Source organism: Hemicordylus capensis, chromosome 6, assembly GCF_027244095.1.
Source record: "Hemicordylus capensis ecotype Gifberg chromosome 6, rHemCap1.1.pri, whole genome shotgun sequence".
NCBI classification, from domain to species: Eukaryota; Metazoa; Chordata; class Lepidosauria; order Squamata; family Cordylidae; genus Hemicordylus; species Hemicordylus capensis.
Window position 1 is genome coordinate 167051209 of NC_069662.1, and position 19453 is coordinate 167070661.

Here is a 19453-nt window from a genome sequence, read left to right on the forward strand (position 1 = left end):
GACCATGTGATACTACATGGCTAGTCAGATGTGGCTGCACGATGACCTTACTGAGGGCATGTAAAGTCCATTGAGGGCAAGAGAGAGTGGTGGTCATGAACAGGTGAAGGTTTTGCTCCAAGAAGGCAAATTGCAACGTGGAGATGTTTTTCAGCGCTCTTTGCAAAACCTGGGAAGTTTCACTCAGCCTTAGCTTTCACATTTCCCTCCTGTGTACCCACCTGCGAGCTGGTTAAAGGCAGGGGTTCCCAGCCGTGGGTCCCCAAATGTTGTTGGACTACAACCCCCATCATCCCCAGACACTGCTTAAAAAACTTGGGAAACTCAAAGCGGACAGAAATTCCGGGATGTTAAAGGGAAGCAGAACTAGAAGACTTGTTTGCCTGCATTCCCGAAAACCCCAGTAGTCGGCTGATGGCTAGACTCATCTTTTCAGCCATATGTATTACGTCCTTCACACCGTGTATTGCTCCCTGCGGGAACTTTGAAGTGTAACTCACCACTGCCTTTGCCAAATCTTTCCCTGCGATGATTAAATCACTTGTTTTATCCCAGCTCTTTTCCTTGATTTTGTCATCAGATTGTGGGGGGGCATTGGACGGGGGAGTAAGAAGATTACTGGGGAAGGACAACAAACAGAGCTTGTTTTCCTTTCAGTGTCTCCAGTATTTACATCTCCTTGCCAACAGCAAGACAATCATCGGTCCTAGAAGAGAGCATCTCCAGATGTTTGGATATAAAGTCTGAGTTATAGCAGAGAGGGGCTCCTGTCTCCTCCCTAGAGAAAATCTGTCCATAAAGCCTGGTGATGCTGGGGGAAAGCAACGGATTGGATGCATCCCTTTTGGAGGAAGAGAGGGGCTCCCTGGGTGAAATTCAATCACACCTTTGTTGTTAAAAGTCAGTGAGGAGCAGATGCTTGCACGCTCTTCATCTGCCTTAGTAGATATTCTTAAATGATTCCAGATGTTGCTTCTTTTTGGATTTCCTATGACTGGCCCTGATAACCAGGACTGGATTAACTAGACATCATATCTGGACACCTGCCCAGGATTTCCTATTTTCTGTTATTTTAGAGCCCCCCCCCCACCCACCTTAAGTTGTGCTTAATCTTGGCTTGGCTGGCTTATTTCTTTATTTATTGCAGAACCTAAAAAGCTGTAGTCACAGTAACAAGGCGGACACAGATGTAATCCATTGCATTGCATCCAACCATTCCACAGGCTTATGCAGAGATCTACTGAGTATGACCTAATAGAGAAGATAGAACGATGTAAAAAGGAAATACACCTCAATAAGACTACAGCCTGTTACTGAAGTTCATCACCTTTGCAATCGATTATCTGTCTCTCCAATTCAATCTTACAGATTTCTGCCACCACCTGGCCAAATCTGAACCTTAGAAACGCATGACTGCTGTTCGGCTCCTCTTCCTATGTTTGTTGTCTGCATCCATTGGATTCTGTTTCTCCTTTTTTTTTTGTTCTCTCCTAAGACTGTTTCTCCAGCAAAGCTTACAAGGGTTGGCATCTAGACTAATGAAGCCCATGTGCAACAAAGCTGTGGACCCGCAAGCAAATTGCACAACTGTTGCGCTCTGGCACTCTTGTGCAAACAAGTGTGCAACATGAACAGATGGAGGAAGAGCTTTCCCAGAAGGAGATGCCCCACAGGCTGAGTACCTTGCTGAGTGAGTGCAAGTGAGTGCAAGGAAGTTTGCACTAGCGCAGCACGAGTCTGGAACACAAGCTCCTGACATAGTGGCGCTATCTAATGAAACAACCTTGTGCTTGCACAACACATTTGCACGACGGCTTTGTTAATCATAATCCGGACACTCATAGAGAGACCGGGACATGTGTGTGTACAAACCTTCTCAGACATAATCCACAATTTAGCCTCCACTTCCCCCTCTTGTCAAATAGACTTGCAGCCCAGGACAGATCCCCTTGTGATCCCCTCCCCCCCCCCCCCCACACACACACACCGGAAGTGGGTACAGCCCAGACCCAGACTTCACACTTCTCCAAGAGAACTGGTCTCTTCCGTCAGATACTGCAGCTAGGCCACCTTGATAGGAAAGCTCCAGATGCTGCTAAGATTCAGGGCCGCCTCCTCTCCTACTGAGAAGTGCTGCTTCCAGGGGCTGGGAGACAGAAGAAGATGCCCCCGGTTTGTGACTCCACGTTGAGAGGCACAGGTTGGATTAGGGAAGAACTCAGGTTTGCAGAGGCCAGGTCGCAAAGATTCCCTGGTCTTTTTCTGATCTATTTAACTTTCCCACACTGTGCGTGAATGTTAATGCTTAGCATGGGTACCAGATCTGCCGCCTCTTCTGGTCACCCCAAAGCGCCATAAACCACAAAAGGACATAAATATCATCCCTCTCCTCATAACTCTGATAGCTGCAAAAAGAGACACCGGGGTGGGGGTTTATGAGGCCCATAAAGCCGCGGAACATCTGCCTGGACGAAGGGGCAGGGGGAGCACTTTCTGGATGTGGCTGGAATTGTACACAGAGTGTCACTCCTAAAGATTCCAGGCCTCGTGTGCTGCTGCTCCGAGTTGGAGGTGTTTGCCATGGGAGCAGGGAGAGGAATGGAGGCATGTGCCCAAGCAATTAGACAGGCCTTCTCCCCGGTGACCAGCCAACTGGCCTTGTTTAGAGTAATTTTGACAGATTAACAAGCAAGGTTGCTATGCATCTCCAGCAGCAGGGAAGAGAGGCGATCCGATTAAGGGTGCCAGTGCGTCACCAGTCTCTGCTTCCCCAGAACAGTGTGGGGCGGATTGCGCAGAAGCACAAAGCGGATGCAAAGGTCATCTGGGCCATCCCTCTGGCCAAAGGTGGAACAATCTACCGTCCTAGGCATGCCATCATGAAGAGCAAATGTGATGCTGTTGTAATTCCTCCTGGCATCTTTCCTCCAAACCAGGGAGGGGACTAAATGCCCCCTTCAACTTCACTGCCCCATTTTCAGGCAGAACCATTGGGACAGCATGTCAGGGGCTTTGTAGGGTGAGTTGCAAGCCTCACAAAGCACCCAGGGCTCCATTTCCTCACCAAACCCCCCATGGAGCAACCCTACATGATGATCAGGACTTCTAGGTAGAAATGGTAGCTGGCATCCAGTCTAATGAAGTGCTTGCGCAGGGAACAAGAGTTGTGCTAGTGCAAGATGATTGTGTGGTTGCACAGTGCCCAGGGGATTTTTGGAATTGCACCATTGCACAAAAGTGCCCTGCAAAAGAGATGAAGAGTGCCAGAGGATCTGGACCAGAAGCTCAGTGGGCTAGTGCGGGAACCTTGTGCTAATGTGACACAATTACACAAGAGCTTCATTAGTCTGGAAGTCGGTTAGTGACCACCCCTGGCACTAGCTTGGGAGGGTGCCATTTTATTAGCCCAGAAGCCGAGAGCCACGACATCATCAAGCCATGCCTAAGATCCATCTTATTTGTTTGTTATTTCTCTTTGTAAACCGCCCTGAGCCATTTTTGGAAGGCCGGTATAGAAATTGAATAAAATAAATAATAAATAAATGCAATTCTTCAAGGATTTATGGGGTGTGTGTGTGCAGAAATGTTCTTATGGGCCACCATAAGAATATAAGAAGTGCTCTGCTGGATCAAGCCAAAGGCTTATCTAGTCCCACACCCTGTTTCCCACAGTGGTCTACCAATTGCCTTGGGAAGCCACAACCAGGAGATGGAAACATGCCCCCCTCCTGCTGCTGCTCCCCTACAACTGAGGCACCTTGCCTCTGAAAATGGAAGTAACCCTTAGCCATCAAGACTAGTAACCATTGATAGCTCTGCCCTCCATGAATTTGTCTAAGACCCACTTAAAGCCATCCAAGCTGGTGGCCATCACCACATGATCCCATGGCAGAGAATTCCATAGATTAAGTATGCACTGTGTGAAAATAAGAACCCAAAAGAGCATCAGACACCATAAGAACACAAGAACACCCCTGCTGGATCACGCCCAAGGCCCATCTAGTCCAGCATCTTGTTTCACACAGTGGCCCACCAGATGCCGCTGGAAGCCATAGGCAGGACTTGAGGGCATGCCTTCTCTCATGCTGTTACTCCCCTGCAGCTGGTACTCAGAGGCAGAAATCTACCCCTCCAAAGTGGGAATTATAGGAATTAAAGCCCCCTTTTGCTTCCTATGCCCCATCAAGTTTGAGGCAAAAGTTATCCCAGATATTTCCTCCTGTGCTCTCCAATCGACAACAGAGGTCCTGCTTGAGCCACTGGAGATGTCTTTGTAAAGAAAGCTGGGGTCTACGGTAGCCTTCTTAAATAAATCTAGGCACAATCCTAGATGTAATACTCAACATATGCTCAACATATGCTAGCACCTAGGAATCTTGACATATTTTTTTAGGCTTGGCACCTTGGAACGGACGCAAAACTCTGCCAGAAACTCATGGAAGTAGCTGTTGCATAGCTTGCCAGCTTCGCTACTGTTCTGATGTCCCCTTGATAGCCCCAGAAATGCAGGATATTTGCCTTAGCGTCAGTCAGAAGCAAGTTGGGCAGATGCTCCTGATATGGCTTGTTGTTGTCGCATAAATGAGAAAGCCATAAATGCTAATGCGCTATTGATAGGTGGTGTTGGGCCATTATGAGAGTCTGTGTTGCTATCATTTAAAGCATTTAGCATAACAAGATGACAGAATAATCAGGCCATAAACTTTTAGATTGCATCAATGCACCACGACTGCCAAATCATGCATCCTGATGCCATAACCGGGTCAAGGGGTAGGCGGGCAAGACAGCCTCTTGGGGGGCAGCATGCATAGGGGTGCAACAAATGACAACTTTTACTATTAAGAGTGATATCTTATAAGCATATTTTCAAGATCAAGAAATGTCTCCCTCCATGTATATATTTTGTGACGCTTCAAGACTTGGGCATTACAATGAAGAGACCCTTTCAGTGACAGCACCACACAGATATTTGACAATTTGCGGTGCAGGGGAGGGAGGGGTTGTGCAAATTACTACAAAGGGTGGACGGACATAGCAATTCACTACTCCCACCACCTGAAATGTAGGATTTGACTGCACGGTTCGACTGTTTCTCAAGAAAGTGATAAACATGTTGTTTATGGCAGGAAGGGATAGCAGGTCCCCGTTATATTTAGGGCTGGTCCACATGACCACCCCAAAGTCCATAAGATGGGAACAAGAGATCCATAGGGAGTCCACACTCCTGATGGGTGTGTTGTCTGAATCCCCCAGTCACTGGTTCCCAACTTCCTCCTGACTTTTGCTTAAGATTCTCCACCCAACTTCCAATGTCAGTGGCAAGTTGAGTGGAGGATCTCAGGTGGAAGTCAGGAATTGGTGCAGGAATCAGTTTTGAGAGCTAAAATTGAATACTTCATGTTTTCATACTTGGCCTCGGGTGCACAGGAGCCTTGTCCAGGCTCTGTCTGGTGCAGCCTTTCCATTTTTGTACATTGATCACCACATCAGAGAAGAGCTGGGATTATCAGATAGGTTGACAAACTGACAGAAAGGGATACCTTGTTGGGTGATGGCCATAATGATCCCAGAAGGATCCTCAAAAGCGCAATGGGCCTCCACTTCTACCTTCATCCCATGGGTGCAACCTTATGGCCATGTGCACAGAATTCACTGGGGCAGCAGTCCAGGGAATTCGGATCTGTGCATGCCTTTCCTGTCCCCATCCTGTCTCCCTCCATTTGATGAACTTCTGTGACCTGAGTCACATGCATGTCAAGGGAAGAAACTGGGCTCAGCTGAGTCCTATGGGGATCTCTCAGCCATGTTGAGGGAGCGACTGTGTCCACTGTGAGGCTATTCACACAAGCGGGCAAAACCAGGCTTAGGGAGCCCCAGTTTTGCATGCTTGTGTGAACTGCCAGGATTGGGCCCAGTCTCTGCGGCTACACAGCAGCAAACTCGCCTAAGTAGCCTCCCAGTTAAATGAGGTTAAGAGAGCAAGCTCTCCCTTACCCTCAGGGTAAGTTAAATGAGGATAAGAGAGCAAGCTCTCCCTTACCCTCAGGGTCCCAGGGCTAGCACTCTCGGGCTGGCACACTTGAGGGGGAGGGGGATCCCAATAATGCACTGCACACTTGTGCTGTGCATTATTGGGGATCCGGGGGTGGGTCGGCGGTGCATCCCAGCACCTCGAAACCCAGGAGCTACGTCTGGGCAGGTGATCCACCCGCCCAGGGACTGACAACCAATCGTCTGTGGGGAATCTAAGTTAAATCCTCCTTCCCCGCAGCCCGCGCACAAGATCATGAGAAGACCTCTAGTGTTTGTTTTCAAGATATAACAAAGATATATCTGTACAGCTAAGCTGATTATAGAATCAAGTATAGGCAGACAGGGAAAGTAAGATCTGACCAAATCCAGATCTAGAAATGGCAGGTTGTGTCCATGTTTTTGCAAGTGTTTTCTTTTTTGCATTTTAAAATTTTATTAGCTTTTACAATAACTTTACAATCAAATTACATTCATTTATTTAATTAAGTAAATGTTGACTTCCCACTAACCTGTCCGCATGGTTCATGTTAACTATACATATAAGGGGCCAGGTTGGTCTTTGGGTCATCTCGGAGAGACCATGTTACTCCTTTACTGATGGAGTTACACTGGCTGCCAATAGATTTCTGGACAAAATACAAAGTGCTACTTATAACTTAAAAAGCCCTAAACGGCTTGGGCCCTGGGTATTTAAGAGAGCGTCTTCTTCACTACGAGCCCCACCGCCCATTGAGGTCATCTGAGGAGGTCCGTCTCCAGTTACCGCCAACTCGTTAGGTAGCTACAGAGAGACGGGCCTTTTCGGTCACTGCCCCGAGATTGTGGAATGCACGCCCTGCTGAGATATGAGCCTCCCCATCTCTCACAATTTTCAAAAAACACCTGAAAACCCATCTTTTCACCCAAGCTTTCTCAGCTTCCTAATATTTTTGGGTTTTAATTTCTGATTATTTTTAAATTGTTAAATTGTTTTTAAGTTTTTGTATATGTTTTTAACTGGTTTTATGTTATTGTAAACAGCCCAGAGATGAAAGTTTGGGGCGGTATACAAATTTGATAGATAAATAAATAAATAAATAAATAAATAAATAAATAAATAAGCCATTGCTATAATAATTCAAAATATAGATACTCCACATTACTACTCGATTTTACCCTACCCAACCTGCTGTTATTACTATATTTCAAACCCCGCTGAAAGGTCCATATTAGAAAAATAGTTCTTTAAGTAAATTAAAAATGGTTCCCAATCTTCTTTGAAAGATTCCAAATTTTCATCCCTTATAAGTGCTGTAAGATTTGCCATCTCATCATATTCCAAAATTTTTATCAACCGGTCTTCTTTTGAGGGCATTTTAGTGTCTTTCCATTTCTGCACATATACTATTCTAGCCGCCATGGTTGCATACATTAAAAAAATGTTAAGTTTCTTCTGGAGAACTCTCCTTGAGTTATTCTCAGTAGGAAGGATTCTGGCCTCTTAGGAAATGTCATTTAAAAAATTTTCTTCAACTCATTATATATCATATTCCAAAAGGCCTTTGCCTTCCCGCAAGACCACCACATATGAAAAAAGGTTCCTTCACATTTTCCACATTTCCAACATTTGTTTGAAACATTTTTATATATTAATGCTATTTTTTTCGGTGTCAGATACCACCTAAAGATCATCTTATAATAATTTTCTTTTAAAGTATAACATGCAGTAAACTTTAAATCAGTTTTCCATAATTTTTCCCAAGCAGCCATATCTATATTATGACCCACATCTTGAGACCATTTTATCATAGTCGTTTTAACCACTTCATCTCTTGTCTCCTCCAAAAGCAACAACTTATACATCTTAGAGACTAATCTTTCATCATTTTCAAGTTTTTGCAAGTGTTTTCAGTAGTATCAAAAACACTTCTATTTTGAAATTATTTTTCACCATTCCTTGCAAAAATATTTACATATTTACTAGTGTTGCCCACACGTGTTCTCACTCTTGACTGATTTTGATTTAATGATGTTGCCATGACTTAAAATCCAACTAGCTATGTGGCATTGTGGCATCATCCGATCTGGTGTGTGATCCCTGATTGGCTACATTCACTGATGTGAGAAATCCTGAAAACTCTTGCTTTCCTCTTTCAGTTTATTTCGTTTGCTCTCAGCAATGGCATCACATAGCCCAGTGGTACTGGCTACATAGTGCTGTGATGCCACCCCAACTACTGTGTGATCCAGGACCTGGTCAGATCACTCCTTGTGGCTAATTCAGGAAGGAGAGACAAGCAGCAGACAAGGGGAATTAAGAGTAAAATATGGGAAGAGAATATTCAGAAAAGGCATGTTTGGAAATATTTCTACCCTGCTGACATCAGTGTTTTCATTCTGAAAATCCAAAGTGGATAATATGTGTCACACTCCTAAATAAATAATTCATTGTTGTTAGCAATTATGTAATGCATTAAATAGACATTAATTTCTGCTGTAGTAAAGATACGGCTGTTGGCTTTCTGAGTCCAAGCAATGCTAGACCTGTAAAATTTGTTCATCAGCTCTTGCCATTGGCCTTTGCAACCTTATATTACCAGGGGGAAGCAAGCAAATCTCAACTTTTAAAGCAGGGTTGTTGTCTAATATTGCACTGCTGATATTCAGTTGCAGCAACGCAAATGCATCCAGGGGATGAAACTGGGACACTGCCACCTCTGTGGTTGACTAATTTTTTTGCAAAAATATGAACAGACATTATTTTCATCATAAAGAATGTGGTTTGAAACTGATTTCCTGTAAGGTTAAGGCTGGAAAGATGTTAAAATAAATAGCGCTCCAGATGCCAGCTGGACTGGCTGGGCTACGGTAGCAAAACAGCAGCACACCCAGCTGCCAGGAACTGGAGGGTAACTTGGCCAAAGTGTTGAGCAAGGAGCAACGGGCAGCTCCAGGGAAAGGGGCTGAGATGCAAGGAGAGCAGAAGACTCGAGGAATGATGCATGCAGAAGGTACAATGAGGTTGTCATTCTTGCTTCCCAAGCTAAGATGCTCCAGGCCTGGAGTGGGTAAACCTGGCCTTGCAGCTGTTGTTGAACTACCACTATAATGTGTCTGAGGAGAACGGGAGTTCAACGACAGCTGAAGGGTCAGGTTTGCCCGCCATAGAGGAGAGCTGGGCTTGTGCTAGCAAGCATGAATTGTCCCCTTTGCTAAGCAGAGTTCTCTCTGGTTTGCACTGGAATGGGAGAGCACATACCCAGGCATCTTATATGTGTGAGCACTGTCAGAGATTCCCCTCAGGGGATGGAGCCGCTCTGGGAAGAGCAGAAGTTTCCAAGTTCCCTCCCTGGCAGCATCTCCAAGAGAGGGCCGAGAGAGACTCCGGCCTGCCTGCAACCTTGGAGAAGCCGCTGCCAGTCTGTGTAGACCAGGGCTGCTCAACTTTGGCCCTCCCGCTATTTTTGGACTACAATTCCCATAATTCCCAGCCACAGTGGCTAATAGCCAGCCAGGGGTTGTGGGAGTTGCAGGCATACTGAGCTAGATGGACCAATGGTCTGACTCTGTAGAAGGCAGCTTTCTATGTTCCTATGCAAAACTTGTCATGAGATTGAGATTGTTTTTAATGAAAGGCGGTATAGAAATTCAACAATCAATCAATCAATCAATCAATCAATGAGCAGCATATACTATCCTATAGAACTCACAAGATGTGGAAAAATGGGTTGGTCTAGAACTGCCTTCCTGGATCAGATCAGTGTCCATCCAAATCGGCCTTCTGTTTCCAAAAGAGGCCAGCCAGGGCCTTCTGGAAGCATCCATCCTGCTGCTGAAGAAGGTAATAGTGCATTCCTGCAGCACTTGCTCCACAGAGGTATACTACACCTGGACATTATCTCTAACTTTCTTTATTAATGGTAGCTATCGATAGCCCCATCCTCCTGTGGTTGTGGTTGTGGTAGTGCAGGGCTTCTAAAACTTGGGTACCCAGTTGTTGTTAGACTACAATTCCCATCATCCCCAGCCACAATGGTCTTGGCCACTGTGGCTGGTGATGATGGGAGTTGTAGTCCAACAACATCTCTTGAATGTTTGCCGCAGGTTTCCTCTAAAATAAATGTGGAAGTGCGTGTTTTTCCTATATTAAAAATAATATCAATTAGATTATTATTGTTAGGGTTGTGTTTAAAATTTTGTCCATTTCTATTTTCTGTCTGAAATGCAGCTTTGAGGAGGATGGAAATATTTTGCCCAACCCCTTTAAACTGCTTCTATGGCACAATTTTATTTTTCTTGGTTAGCACTTCTTCCTAGAATGAGAGAGGGCAAGCTTATTTAAAGGGAGGGCAATGCTTCTTGCATGGGTCACATGGGTGATCCTAGCCAATTAGGGATGTCAAGATGTCACTGAGGGCAAGAAAGACACTCAGGGCAGTGATTCCTGAGTAGGAGAATGTTTGTGTCTCTTTTGCGCAATCTCTGAAAAATAGTATTTCAGTGCAGATGAAAATGCTTGTGAAAATTCCCATGCCTGTTGGGCTAATTGCATTGTTTTGATTGCTTCCTGTCATTCTTAACCCATGGTTGTTTCAGAAAGCTGGAGAACCCGGTTTTTGTGCCCCCACCCCCACCCCAGCTAAAGGAATCTATGAATGGGCTCCTACTGCAAGCTACCAAACTCCCAGGGCTCGTCTTGTATATGCTGAGATGATTTTTATGCAGCAGTTCGACCTCCCCCCACACTCTGAAGTGGTGGAGTCCACCAATAAGCTCTCTGCTGGTCACATAGCATGACTCTATAGGGTTGTTGGCTCTCCAAGAAAGCTGAGTTGCAGGCAATGCAGCCGGATGGCTAAGAAGTGGTGCCTGGCGGATCAGTGGGTGGGATCTGGTGGGATGCAGTGGAGCCTAGTGGTGTCTGGCGGGGGCACAGGATGGCATCTTGTTCGCCAGGGGCTGTGCATGCCTCCAGGCTGAGCCTGGTGTGCATAATGGCGGTGTGAGTCACCAGCTGGAAAAGCCCTCCCACCCTTGATGCTAGCCCCTCGCACTAAGCAGCAGCGGTTCATCCCGATAAGCCAGGGGGTGCCAAAGGAGACACAGCTGCCTCCCAGTTGCACCTGTGTCTCCCATCCTGCCCCACCGCTATGTTAACAAGAGCCGTGCTGCCTGCAGGCTGGCCATTCATCAGGTAGAGTTGTGCAGGCTCTCACCATCATGGAACAACCACCACGGATTAAGCAGGCTTCACCTGCACAGCGAATGAATGACCAGCCTGCAGACAGTGTCGCTTTCACAACCATAGAGTAAGAAGGCTTAGCCTGCAGAGTTCTACCTGATGCATGGCTAGCCTGTAGGCATTACAGCTCTTGTTAATGCAGTTGTTAATGGGATGGGACGTTAAAGGCAAGGTGGGACGGGAGAAGCAGGTGAATTGTGGGCTGCCGGGAACCAGAGTCAGACGCGTCTCCTCTTACACCCCCCAACCCCAGCTTGTTAGGAGAAGCCACTGCTGACTCCTTCCAGAGTTTGCTCCTTCCAGAGATCCTGGAAAGGAAGAGGAAATTCTGAAATGTCAGATTCAGTCCCAAAGCTGGGAATCTCATGTCCAAAACTGGGGTCCCAGAAGCTTTAGCTGCTTTATTTAATCACAGGGAGAGCGATGCCATCTGATCCGAGCACACGTCCTCCTCTGCTGATGAGTATCTTTCCAAGCAACCCGTGGATTCCCCAAGATCGGGAAGAATCTCTCTCGCAGAACCCTCTGCCAGGTCTTTTCCCAACACTTTGAGCAATTGCAATAGTTTTTCAAAAGTGTTTGCTTTTGACCATGTTTGACACCTGGCCAAAGAGACCTCACAAAAAAGACAGTGTTATCCTTGAAAATGAGTCCCATAAACAAGGGGGAATATGACCTCTCCTCTGAGACTTGGGGTTTACTTTCGTGGCCGGGAGATCAGCCAGCAAAATGGAAACACCAAAAAACCATTATCATAATTATTCCGTGTCCTCCTCATGATTAATTGGGGTTGGGGCTGCAATGGGGGTGGGGGGTGGAGAAGGGAAGCCAGTGCCACAGATTTCATAGGCTCTGGAGTAGCATCGCCCTGCCCTGCCACAGTTTTCTGCAGTTTGTTAAATAACAGAGAATCGATTGCTAGATTCTCTGCTGCAAAAATGGTTTGGCATGAAGACAGCAGGCTTTCTTAAGCCAGTCAGAAACCACTGGGCGGAGGGGAGGCCGGGTTGGTCGGGGAGCAAACCACATGGAACTTCAAATGTCATTTGGACGGCAAGCTCCATGAAGGAGAAAATAAATCCCCAGAATTCCAGTGCTTCTCCGCAGTCAGGGAACAATCCACTGCTGCCTACTATAGACCCCAACTCAGAGACAGGGCTGCCAGCAGCCGTCCCGTGGATTAGCCGGCCATAACCAGAGGGCAGGTGCAGCTTGGCCCTAGAGCTTGACTGTTGCAGTAGGGAAGTGATTGAGGGCTTTGCTTGCCCGCAGTGACACCACGGCATTCCTGGTTGGCTAGGATCACCCATGTGACTGCTGCTGCTTGCTCTCTGTGGCATCTGTACACAAACATATCTCACTGGCGATGTGGCATTGGGTGTCCTTGTGCAATACATGCTGGTGACCATTCTGAAATCTTTTAGGGCTGTTCTCACAGTTGACAGGAGGGTGGGAGCCTCATGTGAAAATCACACACTTGATTTTCGATGGTGTGTTAGATGAAAACAGGGTTGTCGGTGGGGAGCTTGATCATCAGTCAGGCCTCAGCTGGGTAAGACCAGTTTCCCACCTACCTTGTTAAGAAGCTGCTGGGGACGGAATCTGGGTAAGAGGCACTTGTCCTAGCCAGATCAAGCTTGCTGCCTCCAACCTTGTGTTTATCTAACGCGCAACTGAAAATCAGGGGTTAGTTAGGAGGCTTCTCCTGCCCCACTGCCGATCACAAGAAAAGCCCTTTTCTGCTTCTGATGAATCCAGTTAAAAGTCCTTCTTCTGCAGATGAGCATTACATAGTGATGCTTCTAGAGGTGAACATTATATATTTGTATATGGCAAGTGCACTCTTGCAGTATTTCAGCTGGATGGTGTAAACCTCTCTGTTTTCCTGCATTTTAACTTTTTTTCAGCCCGAACCGTCTTCATTCCCACAAGTGTGAGAATTGCTATTAGTGCAGCCATTACACTCCCAAGCCCATATTACAGCATGACTCTGAGCAAAGCAAGCAGGCAGTTAAAAGTCAACAGCCAGGGCATTTACTTAATGTGGGGAACTGACCCTCTTCGATTAACTGGCATGCATCCCCAAATCTGTGAAAATGTCAACTGGCAGGTTCAAATTATACCTCAAGAAACAGACTTCAAGATACTCAAGAATTGTTTTCTCATTTGTTGCTTCTTTTTCTCATTTGTTTAATGGCTGCTAATTCAAACCATTCTGATTGCAAGAAGGTGGAGCAAATGTCCCTGCAGGACTCAAGAGTTCTTGACCCACAGGCAGAAATGCTGGCATGAAAGAGGGGCCTGGATTTAGCCTGGGTCAACATGGCCCAGGAACCCATAAGTGGGTGTGGCAGCTGGAACCGCTCACTGTGACCTGCGTCTTAGAGGGCAGGTGAAGAAAGTGAAAAATGGCTGGAATCAAAAGCCACCTAATGGGGAAATGGCTTGACTATCAAGCCAGAGGTTGCCGGTTCAAATCCCCACTGGTATGTTTAACAGACTATGAGAAACACCTATATTGGGCAGCAGAGATATAGAATATGCTGAAAGGCATCATCTCATACTGCGCGGGAGGAGGCAACAGTAAACCCCTCCTACAGGAGGCAACTACAGGGCTCTGTGGTCGCCATGAGTCGACCGACTCGGAGACACTACTTTACTTTACATGGCCCCAACTCTTTACTACTTTACTTAACATGGCCCCAACTCTGTTTCTTTGCTGTGCTCTCCCCCTGTGTGAGTTTGTGTGCGCACACGTGCGGGCTCAGCCTGCTGCCCTGCTTCAAAGCCAGCCCGCCCTCCTAGCATTAAGCTGGCAGCAGGACTGCCCTGGGTCCTCAGTCCAATTGAGCATTGGGTTGCACTGTTCCCTCTAAGGCATGCGCACGTGCGCGCGCTCACAAGTTTTTAGATGTCTGCTCAGTTCATTTTAGAACCCGCTCAAATTGAATCAGGAAGGCCCCACTCTGAATGCAGGTGCGCACACAGTGCCTTGATACTGCCGCCCAGAACAAAACTCATTCCGCCCAGAGATGAGAAAAATTAGAGGGGCCGCGGATTGGTTGCTTGGGTAGAGGTTCAGCTGGCTGCCGCCCAAGATTTGCCCACCCAGAGCCAGCTTTGGCCTCCAGAGCACCAGCCCCAACCGTGAATCTTCTCCCCTGGTCACCAGGAGGCTGGCTGCAGAAACACGTTGCAGCGTCGCACTCTCCAGCTGGGGACGAGAGGCTTTTCTCATTTCCACTCTTTTATTGTTTCTCTGCTTCCTGTATTCCACTCCTCCCAGATTCCAATTTAACAAGGAGGATTTCTAAAATTAATTCTGGAATTGGAGCGGGTGCCGATTGCAGAGCGTTCAGTTCCTTCATGGCATCTGCATTTTTTTTCCCCCTTTCTGCGTCGCTGGCACACTCACGTGTCTGGATGGAACACTACCCAAAAAAGCAATCTGGAGGTGATCATCTGTCTGATTACATCAAGATCCCCTTTTTGCCGTGTGCTACTGATACACGCAGGCACTCCTGGACCTTGGCAAAGTGCCACGCAAAGGACACTTGAGGCAACTGTATGTATCGCATGCAGATCATCTGATCAATGCGCACTCACGCACTGGTGCTGCAGGAGGAGGAAAGAGGCATGTGAACCAAAGGGACCGTACGCTGGGGCAAAAGATAGGCACAGGGTGCTGTTGAAACGTAGGTCTCGTAGGGTGGTACTGACCAGCAGAAGGAAAACAAAACACAGGGAAGCAAAATAGAAGGCAACCCCCCAAAATGGACTGACAGCGGCTCTCTCGAGGGCTTTTTCCAGGCCTACCTGGAGATGCTGAGATTAGACCTGGGGCTTCCTGCCTGCAGAGCAGAGACTCTGCCAGTGAACTGCAGCCCTTCCCAAAGTGAGGAAGGGCAGCCGCTCAGTGGCCCGGCATCTGCTCTGCATGCCAATCAGGGCCAAGATTCAGTCCCTGGCAGCATCTCCAAGCTGGGCTAGGAAAGGCCCTGACCTGGAACCCCAGAGAGCCACTCTCAGTCAGGGTGGACAATGCTAAGCGAATGATCTCAGGATGGCGTAGTGGTCAGAGAGTTGGAATGAGATGGGAGAGACCTGGTTTCAGATTCCCACTCAGCTGTGAATCTCACTGGGTGACAGTGGGCCAGCCACTCTCTTTCAGTCTGATTTACCTGAGAGGATTGTTGTGAGGAGGACGTGGGGGTGGAGAGAAGGACCATAGAGCAGGGCTGCTCAACTTCAGCCCTCCTGCAGATGTTGGCCTACAACTCCCATAATCCCTGGCTATGGGCCACTGTGGCTGGGGATGATGGGAGATGTAGTCCAAAAACAGCTGGGTGGGGACTAGGTTGAGTAGGCCTGCCATAAAGGAAATATAGGGTAGCAGTCAAAATCAGGGTCCCTCTGAGTTCTAGAGAGGCCTGGGCCACTTCCAGCCTTGGAGACCACTAGCCATTATAAAAAATAAAAAATATGACAGCACAGAAAAATGAAATAAGGCAGCAAAGAGGGAGAGAAGACTGAGACATGATTTGAATATTTTTTAAACATGTTTTTCTAGCTTTTTTCTTTTATTGAGGCAAAATCTAGCATTCATGCAATGTCACAGCTGATATTAAGCACAGCATGCCCTTTCAAATGCTCTGGTCCCACAGTTGGACAGTGACCGCTCTTTACCTTCTTCAATAAGTGTGTTCACCTGAAGCCACAGATGCAGGCGAACTAACCAGAATACGCCCCCGCCCCCAACTGAGAGATTGGGTCACGTTTTGGTCCACAGCAATGCACATAAAAACAAGTTGCGAAAATTTCCAAATGCCACACAATTAACAAGTGTCTAAATCTGAGACCCCCCAAATTGCCAAATTGCTCTCCTGGCCCCCTTTCTGATTGGCCCTGATCCCAACCTTCCCTGCCTTCATTAGCCTGAGTAAAGGATGTAGCATTGCCTTCTGCAGGGCAGGGAGAGAGAGATGTTGGCAGTGTGACATCTTCCTTGCCTCCCGAATGTCAATGTTTGTTCTGGGATTTAGCTGCAATGTTTTTGACGGAAGGGAGATGCCACATGGAAGGTGGATTCCTGGCAGCAGAAGAGGCCATTGCTAGACTTGGGGCTCCTCTCGTATTTTTAGCCCTGCTGGTATTTTCAAGGCAACGGGGAAGAGGTGTGCATTGAGAATCCACCAGACTCAGCTGTTGTCGTGTGTTATATTTATCCGTAGGGGCTATTTGAAGGGCCCTGGTATTGAGGGGCCCTGCATATTGCTTAATGGGATTCTCCAAATAGCTCAACAGGCTGCAGATGTGGGCATCCTGCCAGTGGATGGTGTGTGGATGAGTGCATGCGTGCCTGGAGGTTTAGACGGGCCTCCAATTCTGTTGCACAATGCAAACTGGGATCCGGTGTGGTGGGCAGTGCTGGACTAGAACTCAGGGCATCTGGCTTTGGAGCACTGTTTGGCCATGAAGCTCCCTGAATGGCCTCACAGTCACTACCCCTCAGCCTGAAATGCCTTGCAGGGTTGTGGGGAGGGGAGAAGGGGCTGGTCTCTTCTGCCTGCCACAAATGGGGGATCCTTGGATTAGTAAGAAGTGCAGCAAGCACTCACTTAGTACCCTTGGAGAGGAGGGCTTCCCGCAATAAAACCTGCACAGAGAACGGGCCATACAAGACAGATTGTTGTTTTAATTGATTATTTTTAATTTATCATAAACCATTTAGAGCTCCTTAGATGGGGTGGTGTAACATATATGTTTAAATCAATCATTCACACAATTAATAAATGTTCTCATGCTTCTGCTACATATTGCTGCCAGCGGAGTGCTGAATTTTCAGGAGGCTTGCTTTGCAGCATGAAAACTGCTGTTCAGAGGAGAAGGCACAACACGAGCCGTGCTTGGTCAGAGAAAGGGTCTCTCTCTCTCTCTAGCTCAGCCTCCCCTCCTCCACAGTCGCTAGCCAGGTGCATCTGGGAAACTGACACTGCTGTACCCACCATGAAAACTACATTTCCCAGGGGCCATTGGTGCATTAAAAGCGAGTTGGATATGGGAGGAAGGAAGAGGCCACCTCCCTTCTTTCTTTTCTTGGCTGGAACACGACTGCTGCCGCATGGGCTGTGTGAATGATGTTCAAAGGGAAGGGTAGAAGGGAATGGCTGGGGTGGAGTGGGAGGTGGGGTTGGGCCGGGTGGACCAGGAATTGTTTTCTTGATCTGAGGTAGAGAAGAAGTTGGGGCTCTTAATGGTCTTCTCTTCTCTTCTCTTCTCTTCGGGTTATGAAACCCTAAACTGTTATTTGGATCCAGATTTAGCAAGCTTCACCAGTTCCACACTTTCCCCAGCTCTCTTTGTGGGAAACTCTGGCACTACAACAGTTACAAAACTGGTGTGTGATGTAGATATTCAGGCTGAGCCCAAATGCAACCCTCCCTCGTTTTCTTGTGAGGAGACAAGAAGTGAGCAAAATGTACATGTTTATGAGTTTTCTGAAGAAGTAATTCTCACGTGAAGTCAAGTTCTGTCATCAGACATCCAGTTTCCTCCTTCCTTATATTCATAAGGCTTGCCGCAAGAAATGTGATGGTGATTGTGATCTCCCATGCTCTTTCTCATTGCAGGTGGATCCAGATGATGTGTTGACGAAGGAAGAGCAGATCTTCCTGCTGCTAAAGGCCAAGGCCAAGTGCGAATGGCACATGAAAGCAAAATGGTCCAAAGTGCATGGTGAGTGAGCCCATCCGTGCTGAGCCACTCCCCACTGGGCTTAGCAAAATGGCGGACATTCAGACAACAGACAAAGTTGCAGATTAGCCCAGGGTTGCAGCTTGGGCCCAGGGTATTTAAGAGAACGCCTTCTTCATTATGAAGCCTGCCGCCTGTTAAGATCTTCAGGGGAGGTTCATCCAAGGGTGCCGCCAGCTCGTCTGCTGGTGACTCAAAGTTGAGCCTTCTCTGTAGTTGCCCCAGGGCTGTGGAATGCACTTCCTGCTGAGATTAGAGCTGCTCCATCCCTGCTGGTTTTTAGAAAAGGCACATCTCTTCCGCCAAGCTTTTTAGCTATCTTGTAGTTTTAATGGGTATTTTAGTTTAACCTTTTTGATATGTTTTAATTGTTAAAATTTCTTGGTTGTATTGCTGAAAACTGCCTAGAAACTTCAGTAGTGGCTGGTAAACAAATAAGTTAAATAAATAAATAAACAAGACGTGCAAGAAGGTTGGGCCTCTGTGTGGATGCTCAGAGTTGCACAATCGCTTGCATTTTTGTTGTGCTCCCATGACAAGGATAGCAGAACAGGATGTGGGCATCTCCTTCCCCCACCAGTTGCACGCTTTGTTGCACAAGAGCACCCTCTTGCACCAGTGCCACACTCCTGTGGAGCAAAAGCTCCAGACTCAGCAGAACTAGCTAGTGTGACGTGTTTGCACAAGTGCAGCATCAGCCTGGATATCAGCTAGAAACTCTTGGCACAAAACTCAAGAGTTGGGAAATGCCCCAGTATTTCAATACATACAAAAAGTATACAGATGCCTCTCCTCCAGGTTAGAACCCAACAATAATAATTCCTTTCCAGTATTTACAGGGATTATAACAGAATCTTCCAAGATACCACTAATATGTGATTAAAATATTGGAGAAGATGATCCAGAATGCAAGACCAAACCCACCCCCCATAATCTTGCATGTGCTACACTTGAGTTTTCTTTGCTGCCCAAACAAATTTTGCAATCCTTATACAAAAAAAAGAAGACATCCCTGCTCCAAAATGGATCAGTCAACAAGAGATTATAAACTATTGGCAAGAAATGTACTCTTTGGAGGATTATATGAGGACAATTTAAGCAATGAGCAACATCCTCCTCCACCTCAGTCAGACCCACAAATGCAAAGCTTTTGCTCCCCTGGAGTGTTAGCCATCTGCTCTTAATAGCATCCTGATAGGCAAATGTCAGCAAGTGGTGGTGTTTATCTCCCTGCTGTGAAAAGCTTGACCTGCTGATTTCTGCAGATCGTTATCACTGGAGATCCAAGAGCAGACCAAGCCATTATTTCCTGATCCGTGGGCAACTTCAGTGTCATCCTTCAGATTAGTGGCCAACTTCCCCACAGTGCCCAAAGTACCTCCATAGCATTTAGCAACCCAGTCCCACTGCATGCAAAATACAGGAGCAATTTTTACCAATCTCACT

General features: G+C 47.0%; 1 protein-coding gene across 2 annotated transcripts in view; it reads left to right on the forward strand.

The window, feature by feature from the left end:
• Positions 1–19453, forward strand: part of PTH1R (parathyroid hormone 1 receptor) — a 143985-nt gene that overhangs the window by 61599 nt on the left and 62933 nt on the right. For both annotated transcript variants that reach the window (XM_053263471.1, XM_053263472.1), the window contains exon 2: positions 17884–17989. In XM_053263471.1, the coding sequence (XP_053119446.1) occupies positions 17884–17989 (106 nt within the window). The remainder of the gene's footprint in view (positions 1–17883; positions 17990–19453) is intronic.